This window comes from Eptesicus fuscus, chromosome 11 (genome assembly GCF_027574615.1).
Source record: "Eptesicus fuscus isolate TK198812 chromosome 11, DD_ASM_mEF_20220401, whole genome shotgun sequence".
NCBI classification, from domain to species: Eukaryota; Metazoa; Chordata; class Mammalia; order Chiroptera; family Vespertilionidae; genus Eptesicus; species Eptesicus fuscus.
In genome coordinates, this window is record NC_072483.1 from 13,014,536 (window position 1) to 13,039,262 (window position 24,727).

The 24,727-nt window shown below is 36.8% G+C and overlaps 1 protein-coding gene across 1 annotated transcript in view; it reads right to left on the reverse strand.

The window, feature by feature from the left end:
• Positions 1–24,727, reverse strand: part of DPP10 (dipeptidyl peptidase like 10) — a 666,829-nt gene that overhangs the window by 326,765 nt on the left and 315,337 nt on the right. Inside the window, exon 4 of the mRNA XM_054723381.1 lies at positions 19,986–20,080. Coding sequence (XP_054579356.1) covers positions 19,986–20,080 — 95 coding nt within the window. The remainder of the gene's footprint in view (positions 1–19,985; positions 20,081–24,727) is intronic.

Sequence of the window (24,727 nt, forward strand, 5' to 3'; positions counted from 1 at the left end):
TATGCGTGCGTACCAGCTGTGTCCAATAGAATTTTCTGTGATATTACAAATGCTTTGTGTGTACATTTCCAATGTGGTAGCCACTGGTTTCATTTATCCACTTAACATTGAAATGTGGCTGGTGTAACTAAAAAATTGAATTTCCAATTTTATGTAATTTTAATTATTTTAGCAATAAATGTTAATAGCCACTTGTGGCTAGTGACTTTCATATCAGATATTTCAATACAGTCTTTATATTATCTAACCATATGTTTTAGTATTCTGTTCTTAAAAATGGCAATGAGGGAGATTAATAAAACTATTTATATTCTTAATTTTACTATATTTTATGAAATATCAATTAATGTTAATAATTTATAGGACATATATAAATTATGGATAGAGTGGGACATAACCAAGGATAAAAAAGAAGAAAGCCATATATTTTATAAATAAAATTTAACAAGAAAACCCTGATTTATTTAATAAATGTAAATGTTTGCTTCCCTAATAAAGAGTAATTACAATGTAAATTTGTTTGCCTTGTTTTTTTAGAAAGAATTACTATATAAGGGTATATATAAAGATGAAAGATTACTCTGTGTATATGTATGAATTAAATTTGTATTGAATATTTATTTTATAAAGAATATAATGTGCTTCTAAGCAATTTTCTTCTACAATAAGTACTGTCATAGTAGTGTCTGGGCATAATGATGTGCATACATTTTCTCATTTGGCATGAAATATAATTCTACGTCTTTTCTTAGGTAGAAATGCATACATTATCATAATATATACTATCTAAAATTATGATGCAGTTATATATCACCTCAGATATTTTTCTGCCTTAATATTTTTAAAACAATAATATAAAACAGGCATATTTTTTCTAGGTTTTCTTTTAATGCTGTTTAAGTAAATTCATTCACAATCATCATCAATACCCTAATAAAAATAGATTCAGAAAATATGCATTCTGAATGCCATTTTAAAAAATAGAATAAATTTAAAAAATCCTATTTTAGATAGTCCAGGAGTCTGAAGCAGTATAAAAAGTTTCATAATGTCAGATGATAAAGTAGGTTAGGATTTTTATAACAGTTTCTCATAAATCATGTAATTACCTTAACCACTAATTATCTGCACTAATGGTTGTATAGTTGTAATTATTTAGTTAAAACAAGTTACATATTACCTAAAAAAAAAAAAAAAAACAGAGAAAGGAAGAAAGAAAATTATACAATTAAAGTAAAAACAAACTATTATACTTAACTAGAGGCCCAGTGCATGAATTCATGCATGGGTGGGGTCCCTTGGCCTAGCTGGCGATTGAGGCCCATGAGGGGCCAGCTGGCCAGAGGGAGGGACCACGGGAGGTTGGCCAGCATGGAGGGGGGGCCACGGGAGGTTGGCCTGCCATGGGGAGGGGCCACAGGAGGTTGGCTGTGGGGGCACACTGACCACCAGGGGACAGCTCCTGAATTGAGCATCTTCCCCCTGGAGGTCAGTGCATGTCATAGCGACCAGTCAACTGGTCGTTCCTGTTTGTTCGGTCATAATGGTCGCTTAGGCTTTTATATATAGAGGCCTGGTGCACGGAATTCATGCATGGGGTGGTCCCTCAGCCAGGCCTGCACTCTCTCCAATCAGGGACCCCTCAGGGGCAGTTGAACATTCCTCTCACAATCCAGGACTGCTGGCTCCTAACCACTTGCCTGACGACCAGCTTGATCACCGCCTAACCACTTTGCTGCCAGTCTGATGGCCCCAACTGCCCCCACTGCCCTCCCCTGCTGGCCTGATGGCCCCAACTGCCCTCCCCTGCCGGTCTCATGGCCCCCAACTGCCCTTCTCTGCTGGCCTGATGGCACCCAACTTCCCTCCCCTGCTAGCCTGATTGCCCCTAACAGCCTCTGCCTCAGCCCCCACCACTGTGGCTTTGTCCGGAAGGAAGTTGGATGGTAGGAAGATGTCCGGTCTCCTGGCCTAATCAGCATATTACCCTTTTTTTAAAAAAATATATTTTATTGACTTTTTACAGAGAGGAAATGAGAGGGAGAGAGAGCTAGAAACATCAATGAGAGAGAAACATCGACCAGCTGCCTCCTGCACACCCCCCACCGGGGATGCGCCCGCAACCAACGTACATGCCCTTGACCAGAATCGAACCTGGGACCCCTCAGTCCGCAGACCGACGCTCTATCCACTGAGCCAAACTGGTTTCGGCAGCATATTACCCTTTTATTAGTATAGATGATATTAATTGGAAAATCACTTATGCACGTTCAAATTTTAGTAAAACTGAATGTAGCATATGACATGTATACAAACATATAAAGACAGTGAATAGTAAGAGAAAAAGAAACATTTTTCAAAAAATAATGACTCAATTTTTTTTTCAATTTGTTAAAAAATGTTAATGTACATTTTCAGAAGCTCAACAAATTCCAAGCAGAATACATTAAAAAAGATGCTCCCAAAACTTATCATAGTCAAATTGACAACAAACACAAAGAGGAAACCTTGAAAATTTGTTAAAAAATGAGATCACATACAAGGGAATATCAGTAAGATAAACAGCTAACTTCTCTTAAGAAACCACAGATGCCAGAGAGAAAATGACATATTCAAAATACTGAAAGAAAAAGACTGCCAACCAAGAATTTCATATTGAGCTAAACTCTCCTTTAAATATCAAGAAGTAATTAAGCCTTTCTGGATAAATAAAAACAGAGAACATTTGTTGCTACCAGACCTGTCCTGCAAGAAACACTAAAGGAATCCTTCAGGCTGAAATGCAAGGATACTAGACTGTAACATAAAGCTACTTGTAGAAATATAGTGGCTCTGTAAAGATAACTACAGCCTATATAATAAAGAGGTAATATGCAAATTGACCATCACTCCAACACACAAGATGGCCACCCCCATGTGGACACAAGATGGCCACCACAAGATGGCTGGCAAGGGAGGGCAGTTAGGGGTGTCTAGGCCAGCAGGGGAGGGCAGTTGTGGGTGTCCAGGCCTTCAAGGGAGGGCAGTTGGGGGCAATCAGGCCTGCAGGGGAGGGCAGTTAGGAGTAATCGGGCTGGTAGGGGAGCAGTTAGGTGTCGATCAGGCTGGCAGGGGAGTGGTTAGGGGGTGATCAGACTGGCAGGTGGAAGTGGTTAAAGGCAATCAGGCAGGTAGGCAGGCAAGCAGTTGGGAGCCAGCAGTCCTGGATTGTGAGAGGGATGTCCAACTGCTCGTTTAGGCCTGATCCTGGTGGGGTACCAGATTGGAGAGGGTGCAGGCTGGGCTGAGGAACACACACACACACACACACACACACACACACACACACACCATGCTCAAATTTCGTGCACCAGGCCTCTAGTAGATATTATAAAAAGCACTTTGTAACTACTATCCTTTTTAGAAGACAGCTCATAAATAATAATTACAAAAGTATGTAGATAGGATTATCTATATATATAAAAGCCTAAGTGACTGTTACAACTAAATGGCCGGAAAAACCGGTTGACCAGTGCTATGACGCACATTGACCACCAGGGGACAGACGCTCAAGGCAGGAGCTGCCCCCTGGTGGTCAGTGCACTCCCAAAGGGGGAGCACTGCTCAGCCAGAAGCTGCGCTGCAGCAGCACTACCAAGCAGCAGCAGCAGGCACAAAGGGCTGGGATGAGCACGAGCAACGTGGGCCCAGCTTGGGTTCCTCCCTGGCTGCCTGCCACTTGGCACACTGCTACATCCCTAAGGGGATGTCTGACTGCCAGTTTAGGCCCAATCCCCTTAGCTGCAGCCTGGCCTGCGGGAATCGGGCCTAAACTGGCAGTTGGACATCCCCCAAGAGAACCCGGATTGTGAGAGGGTGCAGGCCAGGCTGAGGGACACCCCCCTCCCTGTGCACGAATTTGTGCACTGCGCCTCTAGAACTATATAAAGATATAACCTGTATGACAATAATAGTGCAAAAGAGAAAAATATGTGGGGACATGACATGTTGGAACACCTTCATATAGTATTTCCATTTTTAAAAAATACCAATTATAAACATATATGCACCTAGTAACAGTGCCCCAGAATACTTGAAGCAAAAATTGACAAAGTTGAAGGGAAAAGTGGACAATTCAACAACAATAATTGAAAACATCCTAACTTCAATAAATAGTATAACTAGGTAAAGATCAGCAGAAAAAGAAAGAAATACAAAAAATACTTGAATAACATGTAAGTCTAGAGGCTCTAACAGACAAAAAATAGAATTACAAAATATATTCTGATGAAATGTATATGGAATATTCTCTAGGCTAGAATATATATTAGGCCATAAAATAAGTCTCTATAAATGTAAAATAATTGAAATAATAGAAAGTAATTTCTGTGATCACAATTGAATTAAATAAAAAGTCATAACAAAAACTTGAGAAATTTACAAACATTTAAATATTAAATAATACTCATTTAAATAATCAAAAGATAAAAAATAACAAGGTCAATAAAAATAATTATATGAAAATAAAAATACAAAGTAAAAAATCTATAAAATACCACTAAACTAGGGCTTAGAGGACAAAGTCTAGGTGTAAATATCTGAACTAATAAAAAAGATCAGTAATGTGGCAAGATGAAAGATCACTATACAAAAATCAGTTGCCTTTCTATACACTAGCAGCAAACAAATCAAAGATGAAATGAACATAGCATTTCATTTAAAATAGCCACAAAATAATAAAATACAAATGAAACAATTTAACTAAAAAGTAGAAGATATGTACACTGAAATTTATAAAATATAGGTTTAATGAATTAAAGACTTAAATAAATTGAACAAAATTTCATACCATGGATCAAAAGACTTAATTTTGCTAAGGTAAACATATTTCCCAAATTTATGTAAAGAATCAATAGAATCCCTCGCAAAAATCAAGTTTACTTTAAAAAATAAAACAAAAAAACTTTACCAGTTGATTTTAAAATTCTTAATAGAATACATGGGACCCAGAATATTCAAAACATTCTTAAAAAGGAGAATAAATCGCAAGGACTTGCATCTCAACATAAAGTCTTTTTACAAAGCTATAGTAATTAAGACTTAAGGATAGACATATAAATTAATAGAATAAAGAATCTAGAAATAAATCCAGACATTTATGGTCAACTGATATATGATAAGATTGCAAAAAATGATACTGTTATAATTAACTAGTTATTAATAATAGGAAAGGAGAAAAGGGAAGGCCAGACATAGTCATGTCATTTTGGCAGCTTCACCAGAAAGTTATAACTTTACACTCTCTGGGGTTCCAACAAAGGAAAGACAGACACATGCCCAGTAATGTTGGGATGACACAGGGAAGATACTTGTCTGTCGATCACACCTGGGGACAGGTGGTTGGACATAATTGGTGTGGCCACTGCAAGCACATGGAAAATTTGGGATATATAATTGCCTGAACAAAGAAGTTCACTCTCTTGGTTCCTCCAGTCAGGCTTGGCTTATGGCTCATGCATGGCTTCCTGGCATTCTCCCATGTGGCCCATATCTATAGGGACCTCCACACACAATGAACTAATGGATTGCAACTAGCCTGATGCTGTACTGACTCTGCTCCAACATGGAATCGAAACTGGGGACATTGGCTCTGACTTTAGCTCTACTGAAACCCCACTACACTTCTTTTATGACTGGACTAAGCGAAATGGGACTTTGGGAACCCAGGGATGTAATTCCATGGAAATAAAGCTTTCTACCATATCACATCCTCCTGTGCAAGTCTCAGAAAATTCCTTTTCTTGGGATATTGCTAGGACCCCATTCCCACTAGCAACCGGGCAAGACCAGGAACCATTTTCTCTGATAGCAGAACCATTCAGTTGGGAAAGAGTAATCTTTTCAAATTGTGTTGCATGGACAACTAAATGTCCATGTTCAGAAGAATAAATCTGGAGCCTCTATATATACAAAAGTAAATAAAAATGAATCATGGAACTAAATGTGAGAGCAAATAATACTCTTAGAAAAATATATAAATAAATATTCATGACCTTGGGCTAGGCAACATTTTCTTAGATTAACAACAAACTAGATAAGAAAAAATATATATATAGATAAATTTGACTTCATCAAAGTTAATTTAACAGGGAATTGCATTTTGGATATATGAAGAACACTTAAATTCAACAATAAAGAGACAAAGAGCCAAATTAAAATAATGGACAAAGGATTTTAACATAAATTTCTTCAACAAAAATATACATGGTCAATAAGCACATGAAAAGATGCTCAACATCATTAGAAAATTAAGAAAATACAAGTGAAAGACAAAATGAGATACCACTTTACATACACTGAAATGGCTCAAATAAAAGGACAAGAACAGGCATTAACAAGGATATGGAGAAATGTGATTCTTTTTTTACTGCTGGAAGAAATGTAAATATTTGAGATCGCTTTGGAAAATATCACAGTTGTTCAAAATGCTAACCGCACAGTTACCATATGACCTAGAATTTCCTGTAGGAATAAAAACATGTGTCTACAAAAACTTGCATACAAATGTTTATAGCAGCATTATTCATAACTAGCGTTCCCGTTGCAGGAAAAATCCTGCAATAGGGTTTCCTGCTGCACTCTACCCCGCCCTGCCTGCTCTCCTCCCTTGTCCCCCGCCAGCCCCCCTGCTTTTCTCCCTTCTCCTCCAGCCCCCCACTCCCCCTGCTCTTCTTCCTTCTCTCCTGGCCCCGCCTCTGCTCCTCCCTTCTCCCCCGCCCTGCCTTCTCTGCCAGCCCGCCTGCTTTTCCCTTCTCCCCCGCCCTGCCTTCTCCGCCAGCCAGCCTGCTTTTCCCTTCTCCCCTGGCCCTGCCTCCACTCCTCCCTTCTCCCCACCCCGCCTTCTCCACCAGCCCACCTGCTTTTCCCTTCTCCCCCGCCCCGCCTTCTCCGCCAGCCTGCCTGCTCTCCTCCCTTCTCCCCCAGCCCTGCCTCCACTCCTCCCTTCTCCTCCCCCCGGCTTGCTTGCTTCTCTGCAGCTTTACTCCCTTCTGCAGCTCTTGGCTTCTTTCTACACTGTCTTGATATGCAAATTAGCTGCCATCTTTGTTGGGGTGATTTGCATATTCATCCTGATTGGTTGGTGGGCGTGGCTTGGGCGTAGCGAAGGTGCGGTCGATTTGCATATTTGTCTATTATTAGGTAGGATAGCTCAAAAGCAAACCACCCCAAATTATCATTAAGTAATGAATGGATAAACAATTGTGGTATATCAGTATATTGGAATATTATTTAGCAATAAAATGGAGGTATTGATATATCCTAAAAGATAGATGAACTTTGGACACATGCTAAGTGAATAAAGACAGTGGCAAATAACACATATATTAGATTTCATTGATCTGAAAGGTACAGACTATTCAAATCCATAATTATGCAAAGTAGATTAGCAGTTCCTGGGGCTATAGAGAGGAAGTCAGGAGTGGAGACAGCCTACTCCTGTACAGGTTTCTTTTGGGGCATTAGAAAATGTTTTGAAATTAGATTTCAGTGATGGTTGCACACTTCTGTGAATACACTAAAAAACACTTTGAATGAATGAAAATTATGGTATGTGAAATATATTGCAATGAAGTTCTTGAGAGAGAAAAGAAAAACAAACACAAAATTCAATAATAGTGTGATACAGTCAGGAGTTAGTGTAATTTCCACACTGTAATTTCTTTCCCAATTGTTAAAAGTAAACTTTAATTCAGCTCTGGTTTCCCCATTAGCCATAAATTAGAAAAAAATATCAATTACAAAAGTCATTTTACTTATATAAATGTCAATTGATTAACAGACAAATAGATTTTACTGACTAATGTGTGAGAAACACTTCTCCCAATATCTACTAAGCGATGAAGACATTTGAGGATGAAGAGAAGCTTCTTATTGCACTTGTAATATTTGAATATCCTACACATTAATAATGTCGCAAAAATAACAAAGCTAGGTTGTAAAGAACCAAGTAATTTTTTGTCCTTTGAGCTTTGCTAAAGTTAAGTATTATTCATTTCAAATCTTAGAATCTCTTTACTTGCTTGCAATCTGATGGGCTCACACCTTCAGTGAGTGGGGAAATAATTATTTTGATATACAAATTACTTTTTTCTGTAGCTGATTCAAATTTAGGAGAGGAAACTGTATTTCTCTTTTTTTCTCCAACACCTTCTCATGGGCTCCTCTTTTTAGAGAGAATTGAAGAAAAAGGGAAAGACAGAGAGAAATATCAATGTGAGAGAAACACATGGATTGGTTGCCTCCAGCATGAGCCTGGTCCAGGGCCCAGGCCGGGAGGAGCCTGCAACCCATGTATGTGGCCTTGACCAGAATCGAACCAAGGACCCTTCAGACTGCAAGCCGACGCTCTATCCACTGAGTCAAACCAGCTAAGGCTGAGTCAAATATTTAAATAAATGATGGTCTGTGAAAAAGAAAATAAATATGATTAATTCCTAAAATGTGCACTAGTTGTCTAACTTGTACTATTGCCACCATTACTCTAATCACTGAAGACACAAATTTGACTAAGGTTTGGTTAGCCTCTTCTCCTAAGAGATTCATAAACTAGTAAGAATTTTAATTAAAGATGTAAAAAATGCACCATAACTATTTAATTAAAATATAATAAAAATACCTTTGAATAAGCTTACATATTTCTGGACCTCTTAACCAATAAGAACTTCATTAATTATGTCAACAACTTATTGACTCTTTTGAAATTAAAGTTTTAATTTAACCTTTCAAGAAAGGAACAGTATATCCTTAATAATGTTTTATAGATATCCCACTTATTTCCTAAATATTGCTTAATAAGTATTTTCATTCAGCCATATCCTCAAACTTGAGTCTCGCTCAGCATTGTCCATCTCAATGGTTAACTCCCTTATTCATTAAGTCCCAAATATAAAATCCCAAGAATTATGATCCTTGATATTTCCCCCTGGTTACCATTCCCACCCACCACCATACTTACTCCGTTATTTTCTCTGTATTTCACTTCTTATTATCTTACAAATATTTTCACTTCTCTCAATCCCCACTGCTACTGTCTAACTCCAACTACTACTTATGATCTCAAGCATAGGTCACATCAGTAGTGCCTACTTTTGTCCTCTTCTGAGTCACATCTTTTAATTTATTCTCTAAATCTAACAGAGAGATCTTTGTTTCAAAAAGCAAATCCACTCATCTTTAAAAATCCATCAGCCATGACCTAAATGATCTGGCCCCCACCTATTTTCCAGGCTCATCTGGCTTCTGTCTCCTTGAGCTGTTTCAGCCATGCTGGCATGCTCTCAGGGCTTCTAATGTTCCATGTCTCATTTTATTCCTGCTACCCCTAAGCTCTATTTTCACCTAGTTAACTTCTCTTCACTCATCTTTGCTTCATTAGGGAGCTTCTTATGACTTCTTCAAAGTAGATCAGGTCAATATATTAGAAATTCTAACAGGAATACAATATTTTACTTTCAGACTTTTATTCTGACATATCACTTTCATTCCATACCACAGCTCATAAATGTCCATATATCTGTTATTTGATTAGTGCTCTCCTTGCTTACAATACCATGAGATCATTAGGGCCAATACTCTCCTATTTTCTCATGATCATATTGTCAGCAGCTGTTACGGTGTATAGGATAAAATAAGCACATAGTAAAAGTATTGAATGATTCAATCAAATGATCGTAAGTACAGTAGTACATTTTTAACTATTGAGGATGATGCGTTTCTATAACCTATGTTAATTTCTTCATTTCATTGCAAGTCTTTTTCAACCAGGCCAGAAAAGTTCCTTTATTTTACTGTTACATACAGAAAACTCATGTAGACATATACATAAAGCAACTAAATACTAAATATATTCTATTATCAAGATTAGTTGGAAATATTAAAACAGAACTGCCAACTTAATGCCATTTAAAAATCTAATAGACAATGTTTATTCTTCTATTCCTGGCCAACGTGAAGCAATTCATCAACAAAGACCTATGCACATTATCCTCAAGCAAATCCTTAATACACCTACTTTTCAATTTCTCCATTAGTACCACTCAAGTGGAAAGCGGAAACCCGAATCTTCTCTTATCTGTAACACTGCTCTGGCCTTCAAAGTGGTTTTGGTGTTTCTGCTTTAATTTTCCTTGAACATATTCCTCATTTTGTAGACAGCATTCTTCTAAAATATGACTTAGACATCGTGACTTTCTCCAAATTGTGCTTATTGCTCAGAAAATAAAACCTACACTTCTACAAAACCCAACATAATATTCCTCCTAGTTATCCCACTGGGCTCATCTTCTATCATTCTCCACATCCTCTACTACTTATATATTTTCTGTTGGAATAGATCGATGCAGTTCCCACCCAAAGTTCTTTGTAATTATTTTTCTTTCAGCTTATAAAACTCTTCAACCTGACCTTGAAATGTTGCCTCCACAGTGGGCCTTTCCTAAGCACCTAATCATTCGCTAGTCCTCACCTTGTTATTTTTTATTTTTGAAGCTTCATTTTTTTTGTAGTTCTGCTTGATATTTGGTTTATCAAGCCTGCCTTGTTCACCATGTATCCCCAGAACCTGGAATATTATCTGACACATAGCAGTGTCTGACACAATTGGCAAACAAATTAACAAGACATATGGGTCATGTTAATAATAATGCAGAAAAATTATAAAAACGGCGAGGGAGAAAAAACAATGCAAGATTTTAAAGAAGGAAGAATATGAAGTGTAAAGAAGATTAATTCACACAAATATATCATGGGAAAGAAGGAGGGAAAAGCAGAATGGTGTATAACAGTAATATAAGTGTGTGTGTGTGTGTGTGTGTGTGTGTGTGTGTGTGTGCGCGCAATGCAGCTTAGGTTGTTTTTTTGTTTTTTGTTCACACAGGCAGAATTCCCACAAGAACTGAAAATATTTAAACATATATATACACACATATAAACATATATATATATATATATATATATATATATATATATGTTTAATTCAAGTAAAGTTTATAAAATGTTTAAGTAAGAAATACACAAATCTTTATATAAAAATAATAATTTTAGTTTATTTTATATTTCTTTACAGGGGAGTTTGAATGGAATACTCATCTTGGTATATGAGAAGCAATGCTAGACTAGTAGTCAAGAAATTTATACTCTAGTCTCAAGAGTACCCTAGATCCATTAAACCACTTTATTTCTCTGGGTCTCAGTTTCTTTTTGTTTAAACTGAAATGGGAGACATGGAGTGATTTTCAGCTCTATAATGTGCTGTCATTTTCATTAAACATTTGCTGAAAATTAAACTTCCTTGAATGCTCATTCATGTTCCATGAGCAAACCAAAATACTAAACTATTTCTATTGTAGTTTGACAAAAATCTGTATTGTATAGTATAGACATGTCACAAAAGTTCTGCTGATGCATGGCTGCCCATGAATAAAGCTGCACAGACCAAGGTATTCTAAACTCCAAAAATGGGAGGGGAAAAACATATCTCTGTCATCAACTTCAAAAGCTTCAAAGTTTCCTTATAAATGTCTTTTTTTGTTGTTGTTGTTGTTGTTGTTTTTTGCTTAAATGTCACCATAAATTAATAGAATAATTGGTGTTTTTTTGTTTTTATCTTTAAATTTCTAACTGCCATTCCATGACAAGGAGATAGTCAAATGTAAATTTTTTTTCCAGAAGAAAAAAGCACAGAAATATTCAACAAATGCTCAAGGAAATATAACTTATCTTAAATTGGTCAATAATGAACCTATTGGTCCTGGATAGAACCCAAAGCACTGACTTCTCAAGATGCTGAATTCCAAAACAATTGTACTTAAATGCATATTTGGCTGCCCCTTAGCTTCCATCATCCTATCTGATACAGACTGAAGCAATTTACACCTCTAAGGAGATGACATAAGAATCTTTAAAGAAAGAAGTACTGGAATTGTAATAATTTTATTGTCCATATTTAAGAGGATAAATCAGAACAGATTGAAAAAAGCTCTTTTGAAATAGTGAAGCAAATTATGTCTAATAATAAGAAATATTTATATCAGTGTTTTATTGCTATTCAAAGGAGACCTTTAGATATATTACTTAGGTAATTTTGGTTTCTCTCAAGGATAACTTATTCAAGAATCTGCATAATGATTTATATAGCTGATGATGTGGTTTTATTAGCAACAATATATACTGTTGAGGAAAAAATTATTATACCATCTAAGTACTTTTTCCCAGTGAATGAATTTGTTAGTAGCATCTCTTTTCCTAGATTATTCACAGTTGTAATTTAGGGTAAAACATAATACAGAGTGGTCTCTTGGAAAACCTTTCTCATTTAAGGGGAAATGCTTGAATAACTGTATAGAATTATAGAGTAATCATGCCACACATTCAAAGCTATGGAGACAAGAGTATCTCCTCTCACACTTCAAATTAAATTTTTACCTAAGTAGACTTCTAGGGTGAGAATCAGAACTTTTCACTCCAATTTTCCTGTTTTGATGACCATTGCTTTAAAAATTATGCATCTACTTATAGAAACATTTAAACAAGCTAAATATTCATGGTAGATCCAATGTTTTCCTTCCTAAATAAATAAATATAAAAGAAATATTCCAATCTTTGCTAAAATGCATGTTACTTCATTTCTATTTACCTGAATGTACATAAATGGTATAAATAAAGTTAGATCCTTCTTTGATGACTAAACATTAAAAATTATATAAGTAAATAAATAAAATAATGATTTTCAAAATGAATAAGGTAACAAATTTTCTTGATAGTTTTGAGATGAATAATAAAAATAAAATAAATATAAATGAATCTAACAACAAGGAGTGGTGACTGCTATTGGGAAGGGCAGAGATATACCCAATCTGGAGTCCCTAATGGACATCAGTTTTTATCTTCTAACTTACAGATGAAAACTTGCTTACTGGTCAGAAAAGTTGGCAGTAGTCATAAAAGTGATAATAACTTATCTGAACAAAAAATATCTCAATTATAAGTATCCCCCCCAAATTGTAGGAAAGTGAGGGTCACACTTTGGCCTGTACCCTGCACTATCCCAAGGGATGGAATTCAAGACCAACTGATTCTACTCATACATGCTGGTCTTCTTTGCAGAGTTGTCCATAAAACAAACAAACAAATCTACACTAATAAAAGAGTAAGATGCAAATTCACCGTACCTTCATGATGCCCACTATCCAATCAGGAGTAAGTATGCAAATTAAATCCACAAAGGTGGCGGGTTAATTTGCATATGCAGTCACCAAGCGGCCAGGGGCGGAGTGGGATGCTTGCATCATTACCATGGTGACGATGCAGGCGTTCTGCACCACCCTGGCCGCTCTGGGCCTCTGGGCAACATGGGAAGGCAGAAAGGCGGTTCTGGGCTGGAGCGAAGGCGGTGCCAGCAGCCAGGGGAAGGAAGGCCCATTTTTGCATGAATCTTCATGCATCAGGCCACTAGTCCTATCTAATAAAAGAGTAATATGCAAATTGACCGTACCTCCACTATACCCACAAGCCACACCCACCAGCCCATCAGGAGTCAGTATGCAAATTAACCCAACCAAGATGGATGCGGCCATGGAGAGAGCAGGAGGCTTGGGTTTCCCTGGCAATGGAGGAAGCCAAGCTTTCCGCCTGCCCTGGCCTGCCTTGGCCTCTGCTTGAGGCTACAAAGTTTCAATTATAGAAGATACATAAATCCCAACAAAAATAGTGGCATCCACAGAGTTGGAGAGAGCAGGAGGCTTGAGTTGCCACCAGCAATGGAGGAAGCCAAGTTCCCACAGCCCTGGCCTGCCTTGGCCTCCGCTTAAGGCTACAAAGTTTCAATTATAGAAGATAAATAAATCCCAGATATCAGGGCCTCTGCTTGGGTTGCTGGGGGGCATGGCCATCCTGCAAACCACCACAGGCCCCTCGCCCAGGCCATCCCATGCCCCAAGGGAACCCCCACCCTGATCCGGGACATCCTTCAGGGCAAACCAGCCAGCCCCCACCCGTGCACCAGGCCTCTATCCTATCTAATAAAAGATTAATATGCAAATTGACCATCACTCCAACACATAAGATGGCTGCCCCATGTGGTCAAAGATGGCTGCCCTCATGTGGACACAAGATGGCCACCACAAGATGGCCAGCAAGGAAGGGCAGTTGGGAGGTACCAGGTCTGCAAGGGAGGGCAGTTGTAGGCGATCAGGCCAGCAGGGGAGGGCAGTTGGGAAGGACCAGGGCTGCAAGGGAGGACAGTTGGGGGAGACCAAGCCTGCAGGGGAGGGAAGTTAGGGGTGACCAGGCTGGAAGAGGAGAAAAGTTGGGGGCAACGGGGCCTGCAGGGAAGGGCAGTTGGGGGGAGGACCCAGGCCTGCAGGGGAGAGCAGATGGGAGGAATCAGGCCTGCAGGGGAGGGCAGTTAGGATGACCAGGCCTGCAGGGTAGGGTAGTTAGGGGCAAACAGGCTGGCAGGGGAGTAGTTAGGCATCAATCAGGCTGGCAGGGGAGTGGTTAGGGGGTGATCAGGCTGGCAGACAGAAGCAGTTAGGGGCAATCAGGAAGGCAGGAAGGCAAGCAGTTGGGAGCCAGCAGGATCGGGCCTAAATAGGCAGTTGGACATCCCTTGAGGGGTCCCAGATTGGAGAGGGTGCAGGCTGGGCTGAGGGACACACACACCCCGTGCATGAATTTCATGCACTGGGCCTCTAGTAAATAATAACTGTCTTAAGTTAAAGGAGCTGTAAATCACACTTTCAGATCCTCCCTATCAATCCCTCATTGAAAAGCCATTGCTTTCATCCCACCTTGAAAAAACTACCTTCTAACCATTGAATGGTTTCTCTTGTACGTCAGTCTAGAACAGGATTTCTCAAACTTGGCACTACTGACATTTTCAGCTGGATAATCCTTTGCTGTGAGGAGCTGTCTTGAGTGTTGTAGAATGCTTCATGGAATCCCTGATCTCTTCTCACTAGATTCCCTCAACTCCTTCTTTCCACCCATAACAATCAAGAATGTCTCTAAGTTGCCAAATGTCTCCTAGGGGCAAAAGTATCCACAATGAGAACATTGATCTGGAGAAAGAAACTATACTGTCATGTACACAGCAGCATGCATAAGTATATAGTTCCTGTGACTTCACTAGTTAATTAATATCTGTTACACTACTGAGACCAATCACTACTGGTTACTGACATATACCACTAAGTCCAGATCTCTTAAAAAACAAACATTTTTTTTTTCATTATTCTAGCAAGCATGTGAGGACACTTGGCCAGCCAGAAGTTTGTGAAAATCTTTCTTTATTTAAAAATTTAAAAGGTGAAGTTTTAGTTGCCTTTATCCAGCAATTCTTTTCTTGTGCTGCTGTAATTTTTTATAGGGCACCTATTTCCTCAAACATGAATCAGAATATAAGTTTCTTAATTTCATGATTGCACATAGAGTTGGATCTATCCTCCAACCCTCATATGCCAATGGCAGAATAAAAATAAATAAATTAAAATACTACCATGGCATACAAGGCAACTAATGCTATCTATATGTATGGTAAGGCAATAAATATTCCCTGGTTCTAGTCAAACCTATTACCGTGTAACAAATTACAAATAGATAGTTGGACAAAAAATTTTGTGACTAAAATTTTCCTTGGTATTCTTTGGTTACCATATATAAATTTCCTCTCTCTGCTTTAGGTTATTTTTATAGCATGTTTTAAAACGATTACTGATTTTCAGAATCAAAGAGATATAAAATTCTCAATTAGTTATCTCTTATTAGTGCATGATATGTATTTTTTTTAACCATTACAATGTTTAAGCACATGATTTGGACCCATGTTTCCAATTCCATTTTAATTTCAAAAAGTGATTTGATAGAAGTATTTATGGCTCCTGGCCTTTTCTGTCAAGACAACAAGTGATATTCAATTTATTGACAGCAGAAAGAAGCCAGCTAATACTTGTGAAACATGTTCCTCATTATGTCATTATGAGTGAGCTTTTGTTTGAAATAGTTCTGGCTGTAAGAGATAACATTTCCAAACACTTAGAAAAGATTAAGAGCAATTCGGGGGCTATGTCACTTTTTAAATATAGTTCCCCTTCAAAAAGTTATTTACCCTTTAATTTCCTCCTTTATTAGAAATCCCACCTATGGTCAATCTCAAAGAATGCCTTAAGACAATTATTTCAGGAAAATGATTTACCTTTGTATCATTTTTACCAATCATGGCCATTATTGTTGTAGTCTGCTAACCATGACTACATAGTTAAAAGTACCTACTATTCATATTTAAAATAAGTTTAAGCAGGGAACTGACAATGTGGTGTTATCTTAAATTTTAAAATAAATATGGCAATCACATTTTAGCAAAATATGTCTTAATAACAGGGCAATCTGTTATCACATTTTTGTGAATAATGTTTATTGTTTCAGTTGACTTGGCACACTTCTATTATAAAGCATTTTAGAGTAATCTGATCCAATTAATTATGATTATAATTAAAATATTGATAATTGCTCAATGAATAACCTGCAATCTGAATAAAATTCTTAAGCTCTGCTAAGAAATTTTGTCCCAAAAGAAAGGCCTTATATAGAACATAAATCCAGACATTAGCCTAACGTAAGGTTTACAAACACAACTGTATTTAATAATGCTATCTTGGAATTGGGAGGAAATGATCAAATGAATTCCTCTCAGATCATCAGGAACCATGGTAATTTGTATTTTTGTTTGCAGTTTTGGGTTAACTGGCTGCAAATATCTAGATATATAAAAGGTTAAGTGTTCATCCTTCCCTCAGACCAGTAGCTATGATGCGCACTGACTACCAGGGGGCATACACTCAATGCAGGAGCTGCCAAGACGCGCACTGGCCATTTAAAAATAAATGGCACCAGGGAAGTGATGCTGACAAAGCAACACTTGGCTTCCCCCAAGTGGGACACAGGCCCCGCCACCACCCTAGAGAGACACCCCACCAAATTGCACCAACACTGCCAAGACCCCTGGCGCAAAATGTGGCCCACAGCCCAGCCCAGGCCAGCCCAGCCTGGAAACGGTTGCTGTGGGCACTGGGTATGATGGAGCATAGCAATGCCCAGTTTCCTCTCCCTAATGACCATCCTCCTTGGAGTTTCTTCAGCCCAGGAACCTGACTTGCTCAGATGCAAACATTTTACAGTTTAACCAAATGTTTATGAAGCGTTTTCACATGCCTTATCTCATTTGATCCTCACAGAAGTCCTGGAATAGGTAGATAGGAGACTCAGTAGAATCCTGATCATGAATTTGGTTGACACTTCTATTACTGAGAAAGGGCGAATAGCGATATTAAAATATTTCTTCTAATTAATTTCCTTTCAATGTACACGAATCCATGCACCAGGACACTAGTATGCCGCAGTTATCTGCCTACCCTTCCATTGAATTCTGACACCTGTAGGACTTAAAAATTGCTTAATTATCTGTGTTGTGAGATAAATGTCTCTAGGGAATCTATGGATCTTAGAAGATCAGTGAATAAGACTATTTGCTAAATATGACTTTGTGGTAATTAAGAGTCATAAACTACATAGAGGAGAGTAGAAAAAAATACCTTAAAAGGATTTAAAAAGACTGAACATACAGGTACAAAGATAAAATGGCATAAATCAGCACATGAAGAAAAGTACAATGTTATGAGGTAGGGGTGGTGCAAAGTCCCAATAATAAAACTGAGATAATAAAATAACCAAAATTTTTGTTCTTGTTTCTTTTCTGATGTATCATAAATGCTAAGACAGAAAGGAATAAATGATGAAAAATAATACATAATGTGTGACCAGAGGGAAGTTCTCATTAGACTGTATAAGGGGAATGATCATTAAAGAACAGTCACGCCTGGCTAGCATGGCTCAGTGGTTGAGTGTCAACCTATTAACCAGGAGGTTACAGTTCTATTCTTGGTCAGGGCATATGCCCAGGTTGCAGGTTTGATCCCCAGTGTTGGGCTTGTAGGAGGCAGCCGATCAATGATTCTCTTTCATTATTTATGTTTCTCTCTCTCTCTATTCCTCTCTGAAATCAATAAAAAATATATGTTAAAAAACAGTCACATAATATTTGGTGACCTACTGAGTGACTATAACTAACAAGTGGTTGGCCATTGGCAGCCTCTACTAACCCCCAAAGATGATATTTTATAATAAGGGGACACAATTAAAAATGCTTTTAATTTTTTTCTCCAAACCAATTTTATGGGAAATCAATTCAGACTGACTTTAGTAAGCAAACAATTACTATACCCTCTCATCATTAACAATTACTTCTTTCTACCTCTTGTTCAATCTCCTATTGAGGGCATTTTTTCCACCAATTTCAGCAACTTTCAATGATTCCTTTATCCTCCTCTCTAGTATCCCTGAGGTCTATGCAATTATGAAATATTGGATACTGCTGATATTGTTTATTGAAGTTTTTCATGAGGGTTCTTATCATTTCCCATAAGGAAAATCATATTCTTAAAAAGTGAGCAAATGTTTTATACATACTCAGCATTCCACAAGTGCTATAAAGAATTGCATCCAAAATAGGTGTTCCTCTAATATCTATGAATTACCTTATTAGTTTAAAAATAAAAATGTCATTATTCTCTGTTAGTAATAACCCAATTGCTAAAGTACATTGAGTGGCCAGATTATTATGATCTCTGAACACATAATAATCTGGCCACTCAGTGTATATCCTATATAATAAAAAGCTAATATGCAAATTGTCCCCTCGACCAGGAGTTCGACCAGCAGGCAGGTTAGCCAACTGCCCATGTCCCCTCCCACTGGCCAGGCTGGCTGGACCCCACCCATGCACGAATTCATGCACCGGGCCTCTAATATATGTATATATATCCTGAGTGGTCAGTTTATTATGCATTCAGAGATCATAATAATCTGGCCACTCTGTAAATATCATGGCTGGTTTAAGTTAACCTAAAAAATATGTATCCATATAGTCACTTCATGATTTACAAAGATAATTTTCTCTTAATATATAAAAAACACCAGAATGTTCCAGTTCATCTCTTCCATCTGGCCATCCTACAATACACATGAAGACTAAAGGTTGATTCCAAATGTACACATAAAAAAAAAAAAAAGTAACTCATGGTTCACTCATTGCTTTAATTTGGTTAGGTCCTCTGAGGTCTTGCATGATATTTTGTCTAAATCATGAACTTATATAATAAGCAATATATTAAACCTTGAGTTACATAAAACAGTGAGCAAATAACTTTTAAGTGGTATTTGATGGCAAGATTTTGAACATTTGCAACAGTTAATTCATTATCACTTACTCTACAGGTAATCATAGTTAAATATAACCTTAAGATGACTGAGTTTAAGAGAAAGGCAAAGTTTATACTTCTTTCTAAGAGTAAAATACATACATTCATTTATTTGAACACTGTTAAGCTAAACAATGATCCTGGAGTAGGAAAATGATATTGGTAGAATACTAAATTTTAAAAGTAAAACACATCAACTCCTACAGAAGGCCAGTTTTAGAAAGGCTGTCTTCTGCTTGAGTTGGAAAACCAATACAGAATTAGAAAGAATTCAAAAAGAAGGAAAAGTAGAGGGAGAAAAAGCTAATGATAACTTATTGGACTAGACATAAAAAAATCTTGGCATTTGTATAAAAATCTTACATAAAAATAATAAAAGAAATATTCATTATAAGGAATCATTATTCCTGAAAATATTATTTACTAAAAAGGATAAATGGGAAGAAAATGAAGCAGAAGGTCACATGGGTATTTTCTATCAATCAATATACTGATTCTAATGATATTCCAGCCCTAACTTTTCCCCTAAATGCTTTCAAAATGATAGACCTTAAAAAAATAAAAATATGTATACCTAGAGAACATTCTAAACAATAATGAAATGCATACAGTAATTAAGTATTCATTACTTACAAAAGTTGTGTTTTCCAATAATAATGTGGTGGCATTTGTTTCTATATTCAGTTTAATGACATGTCCATTCTCGCTTTTATACAGCACATCTGTATCTGCAACAACAAAGATATTAACAATAGACTATCACATTGACTAGGTAATATAATAACTGTGGAGGAGAAAATGTGCATCATTAACAGACACAGTAGAATGATCATTGGTAGCCTTTAATAACCTGAGCAGGTTTCTATAGTTGGCTCACGTTAATCCTCTTCAGTGATATGGAAGCCCACCTAGCATATGGCCTATTGTGCAATGAGAACAAGGTTAGTGAGAGGGCCACTCACAATCCTGATTGAACAAATAAAAATTAATTAAAATATGGGCAATCGGCAGCCCATTCTGAGATGAGAGAGAAGGAACAATGAGAAGTGCCTATGGTTTTCTATGTAGGCTGTTACTGATTAATGATCTAGTTAAACTTGCAGAAAGGGCTGCCAGTTAATCATAACTACACAATTCTAGGGCTACTGATATTGAACCAACCCCATGCAGGCTTTTTCATGTATCCAGTCTTACCACCGTCCAATTCCTACTCCAATCTTTTTCCTTTGGGTTGAAATGTTGTCTCTGGTATTTTATCTGGTTCATGTGATCACAGATCAAAATCTTTGACGATAAGGCCTTTTTTTTTTGTGCATAACATTCTAAAATGAAGATATTTTAAGCTATACTAATTACCTTCAAATGTTTATAATGTATGGGAAGATTTTCAATATATTTATTGTATTCATGTATTAAATTCTAACCAGTGTTTCCCCTTTTAAGTCTTAAAAAAGGTTTCTGTACTTATAGGTTTACCAAGTATGTCAGTACAATGCAACTACCTTATTTTAGATGCCAGTTGAAGACTGCACTAATAAAATTTACTAAACATCAGGATTATAAAACACAACAAATATTTCTGAAACTGTTAGCATACCAATGAATCTACTTTGTCAACTTTAGAGGAAGGGTATCTTTATTTAAAATAATGAAATTGCTTCTGAACAGTTGCTGATTTTATATATTTTGGAGCCACATTCATCAGGAAATTAAATTATCATAGGAGTACATCAGACTAAATATACCAACCTAAGGGAAAACTGTCAGAAAGGATACTCACAAGCTAATATATATATATATGGAAAGATACACAAAAGCAGTCTTGAGTATTTATTTTTAATAATAATAATACCTTTCTAGTTTACCCACTAACCTTTCCAATGGTATTAAACATCCCAAACCCCCTGGGAGAAAGGCAGTATTGAAGAGGATTTAGTCCACTATTCATAAAGAATGAAGGTATGTAAGTTACAACCACTCAGATCCTGAATGTGTCATCTGTATAATGGTAAGCAAGTACTGCATGCAGGGTGATGAGCATTGTATAGAAATGTCTGACACTTTTTTTTTCTTTTATTTATTTTATTTATTTATTTTTTAAACACAAAGAGGGCTTCACTTTTTTATTATTTTTTATTTTTTAATATATTTTATTGATTTTTTACAGAGAGGAAGGGAGAGGGAGACATCGATGAGAGAGAAACATCGATCAGCTGCCTCCTGCACACCCCCTACTGGGGATGTGCCCGCAACCAAGTTACATGCCCCTGACCAGAATCGAACCTGCGACCCCTCAGTCCACAGGCCGATGCTCTATCCACTGAGCCAAACTGATTAGGGTTGACACTTTGGCAAAGCAAGATTTTCTGACCTGTTTTCCAGTTATTTCAATATTATAAATTGTAACACCTACAAATCACATGATGAGAAGCAATCAATATTATAGAAAATAAGGCTTGTTTTTCTTTTTTGTCTGTGTTTCATTCAGAAGACTGAGAGGTCAATATGACTCTCCTATTAGAGTCAAGGATGGCACAGAGAGCCAGTAGTTCTTTTTGACCTTATTCACATAGGGTCAGTGATATGTTGGACCTATGGCCTGGGGAAGAAGGGAAAATAAATGGTGATTTAAAAGAGAAGGAAGACAGACATAAATATTTTGAAGTTATTTTTGGAGGCAGACTGCACAGACTGCAAGATAGTTCTATGTGATCTTTAAAATAAGACCTTGCAAACATTAATAAAACAGGAAAATAAAATAAGGCATTGTGTCACCTTCTGAACCTTTGTTGTCAGCTATAAGTAAATTGGGTTACTTTTATCATTAACTTCACCTGTTTTCCTTTTCTTATGATGTTGACCAAATAACAGGTTTACACACATAATACATATTTATATTCTTCTCTATCTTGCCTTTGTTTTCTATCCCAAAATTATGATCACAACCTAAAGGCAACAATAGTCGTCACCTCTGTTACTTGGTCTTGTCAGCTGACTCAATTAATGATTAAATCAACAGTCCAAGCCCAACCAATCTCTTCTGTTATTTTTCTTGATATTCTCAATTCTGTATAATTTCTTGATATTCATTAACATTATAAATTAGCAAGAAGAGACAAAGTGCATGCCTTAACAAATCATCATTATAATAATTTTACAATTAATTAAGAGGAAAAGGATTCCCCCCTTCTACATGGAGATAAATATAGCACAAAGTCAGTTGATGGGTGATTTTCCTCCCAGGGGATGAGTACACTGCAAAATTCTAAACAGGGATGAAGTGTGTGGGCTCAGAGAGAAAGAGGAGCTTAGAGAGCAATTTTAGTGTGAAGGTGGCTCTTCTCCAATAGAAGAGATAGAGCAACACGTGGCCTCAGAGTCTCTCATAGAAAGAGAAAACCCCATGCAGGCGAGAGGTTATATAGGAGGCAGAATAAGGAAAATTAGTTTTTATTTCCTTTAGAACCAAACTAGAAGTGAGTGAAGCTTGTTTGAGAAGATAAAAATGTTACCTTAACATTTTTTAAAGTAAAGTTTGTTAGGTAATTATTTAGACTTGAACAGATCTACAGGATTTGAGATTGTATAAATGCCTCTAGCTCTGCCCTCCTGGGAATAATACTGTCAATGTTGTAGCAGCGATATAATTTTTTTTTTTAATTCAAGGGTAACTATCTAGCTAAATATTTAATTCAGATTTCTGCCTAAATTATTTTAAAAGTATCTAAGATCTGCCATAATTAATTCTTATTTTTTTCTGGTCTTAAAAAATCTGGTCTACTGGGTCTCATATTTATCCTACTTTCCTATTTGATTTATAATCACTAGTGAAGTCTCACAGTTTTGTAACTCCCATTACTGCACTTAATCCCTTTAGGGAACCATATTTCAAAACTGTCATCTCATATTTTGTTTAATATTAGGTAATGAAATTTGAGTGAACCAGATCAAGGAGTAAAGTACATTAACACAGGAAGATAAGGTAGGTGTACTTAAAATATTTTTAACACACAGTATTATGCATGTCTATACAGTATCTTGATTAAATAAATGATCTTCCTTTTCAGCTCAATGAAAGTTAAGAGTCAATGAGTCAATTATCCTAAATACATACCCAATCCAGTTAGTTTTTTTTTTCCCCTTCTTAATGAAAAGGCATGAAAGATGTAATCCTTGTCTGGCCTCTCCATCCCTAGCTCCAAGAATTCATTTTTGGTGTCTGTTCCCCACATTACTGTCATTTCTGTCCCATCCATTTCCCCTATTTGTCTAACAAAAAATAAAACAATGGCATATCCTAGTTTAAGATCTTTCAAGTAAAAGCAACCGTTTAATTTACACCTCTTCCACACAAGGCGGCCAGTAAAACACTTCGCGTTGCATCCCCCCATGCATCCACCTCAACTGTCAGGACCAAGAACCAAAGCTGATTTTACTTTTAGTTCTTGAATACTCTTGCCCACGAGGCTGCAAATCAGTACATAAACGCAATTTTTTTTTCTGAAAGTAAATTTAGCTGCAAATATGTTTCTAAAACTGAGAAAATTTCTTAATAATAAAACTGTTTACTTAATACTCACTTCAAGATGCTTTCCTCTCTGTGTTCACCAATTCTAAAAGATTACATCCAGATTCTCATTGAAATACCTGTCTTAACCAGCAATATACATTATCTCCCCCCAATCCTGCCACCCCCTTCTTCTGCACATTCTAAACAGTCAAATTATTGTTCTCCCTGATTGCATTGGGTAATAAACTTAGCTTTTCTTCATAGGTTATTTTGGAGGTCTTCTGGGAAATTGCAGTTGACAACATTTATCTCCTATGTATATTAATAAAAAGTCACCTTCTTGGTTATTGTTGATGTATTTGATAATGTAAGTATGTATTTAATTTTGATACAATATGCTTTTAAAAATATATTTTATTAATTTTAGAGAGAGAGAAAGGGAGAGGGAGAGAGAGATAGAAATAGTGATGAGAGAGAACCATCAATCCCCTGACTCCTGCATGCTCCCTACTTGGGATGTAGCTCCCTACCCAGGCATGTACCCTGACCTGAAATCAAACCGAGATCTCTTAGTGCCTGGGATGATGCTCAGCCAACTGAGCCACACTGGATAAGGCTGACATAATTTGCTTTTAATGTTTCAAAATTAAACCTGTCATCTAACTGTCTATCTATCATCAATCATCTACCTACACAGAGTTTTCAAAAAGTGGAAAAAAAAATTATTGGAGAAATTTTAATCCATATATGATCTTCATCTTTTTTAAAACCTATTTTTGTTATATCTAAAATAAAAATTCTGTAACATCATTTTTAAATTTATATTCAGACCAAAAGCTGAGTATTTTTTAATTTTTTAAAATAT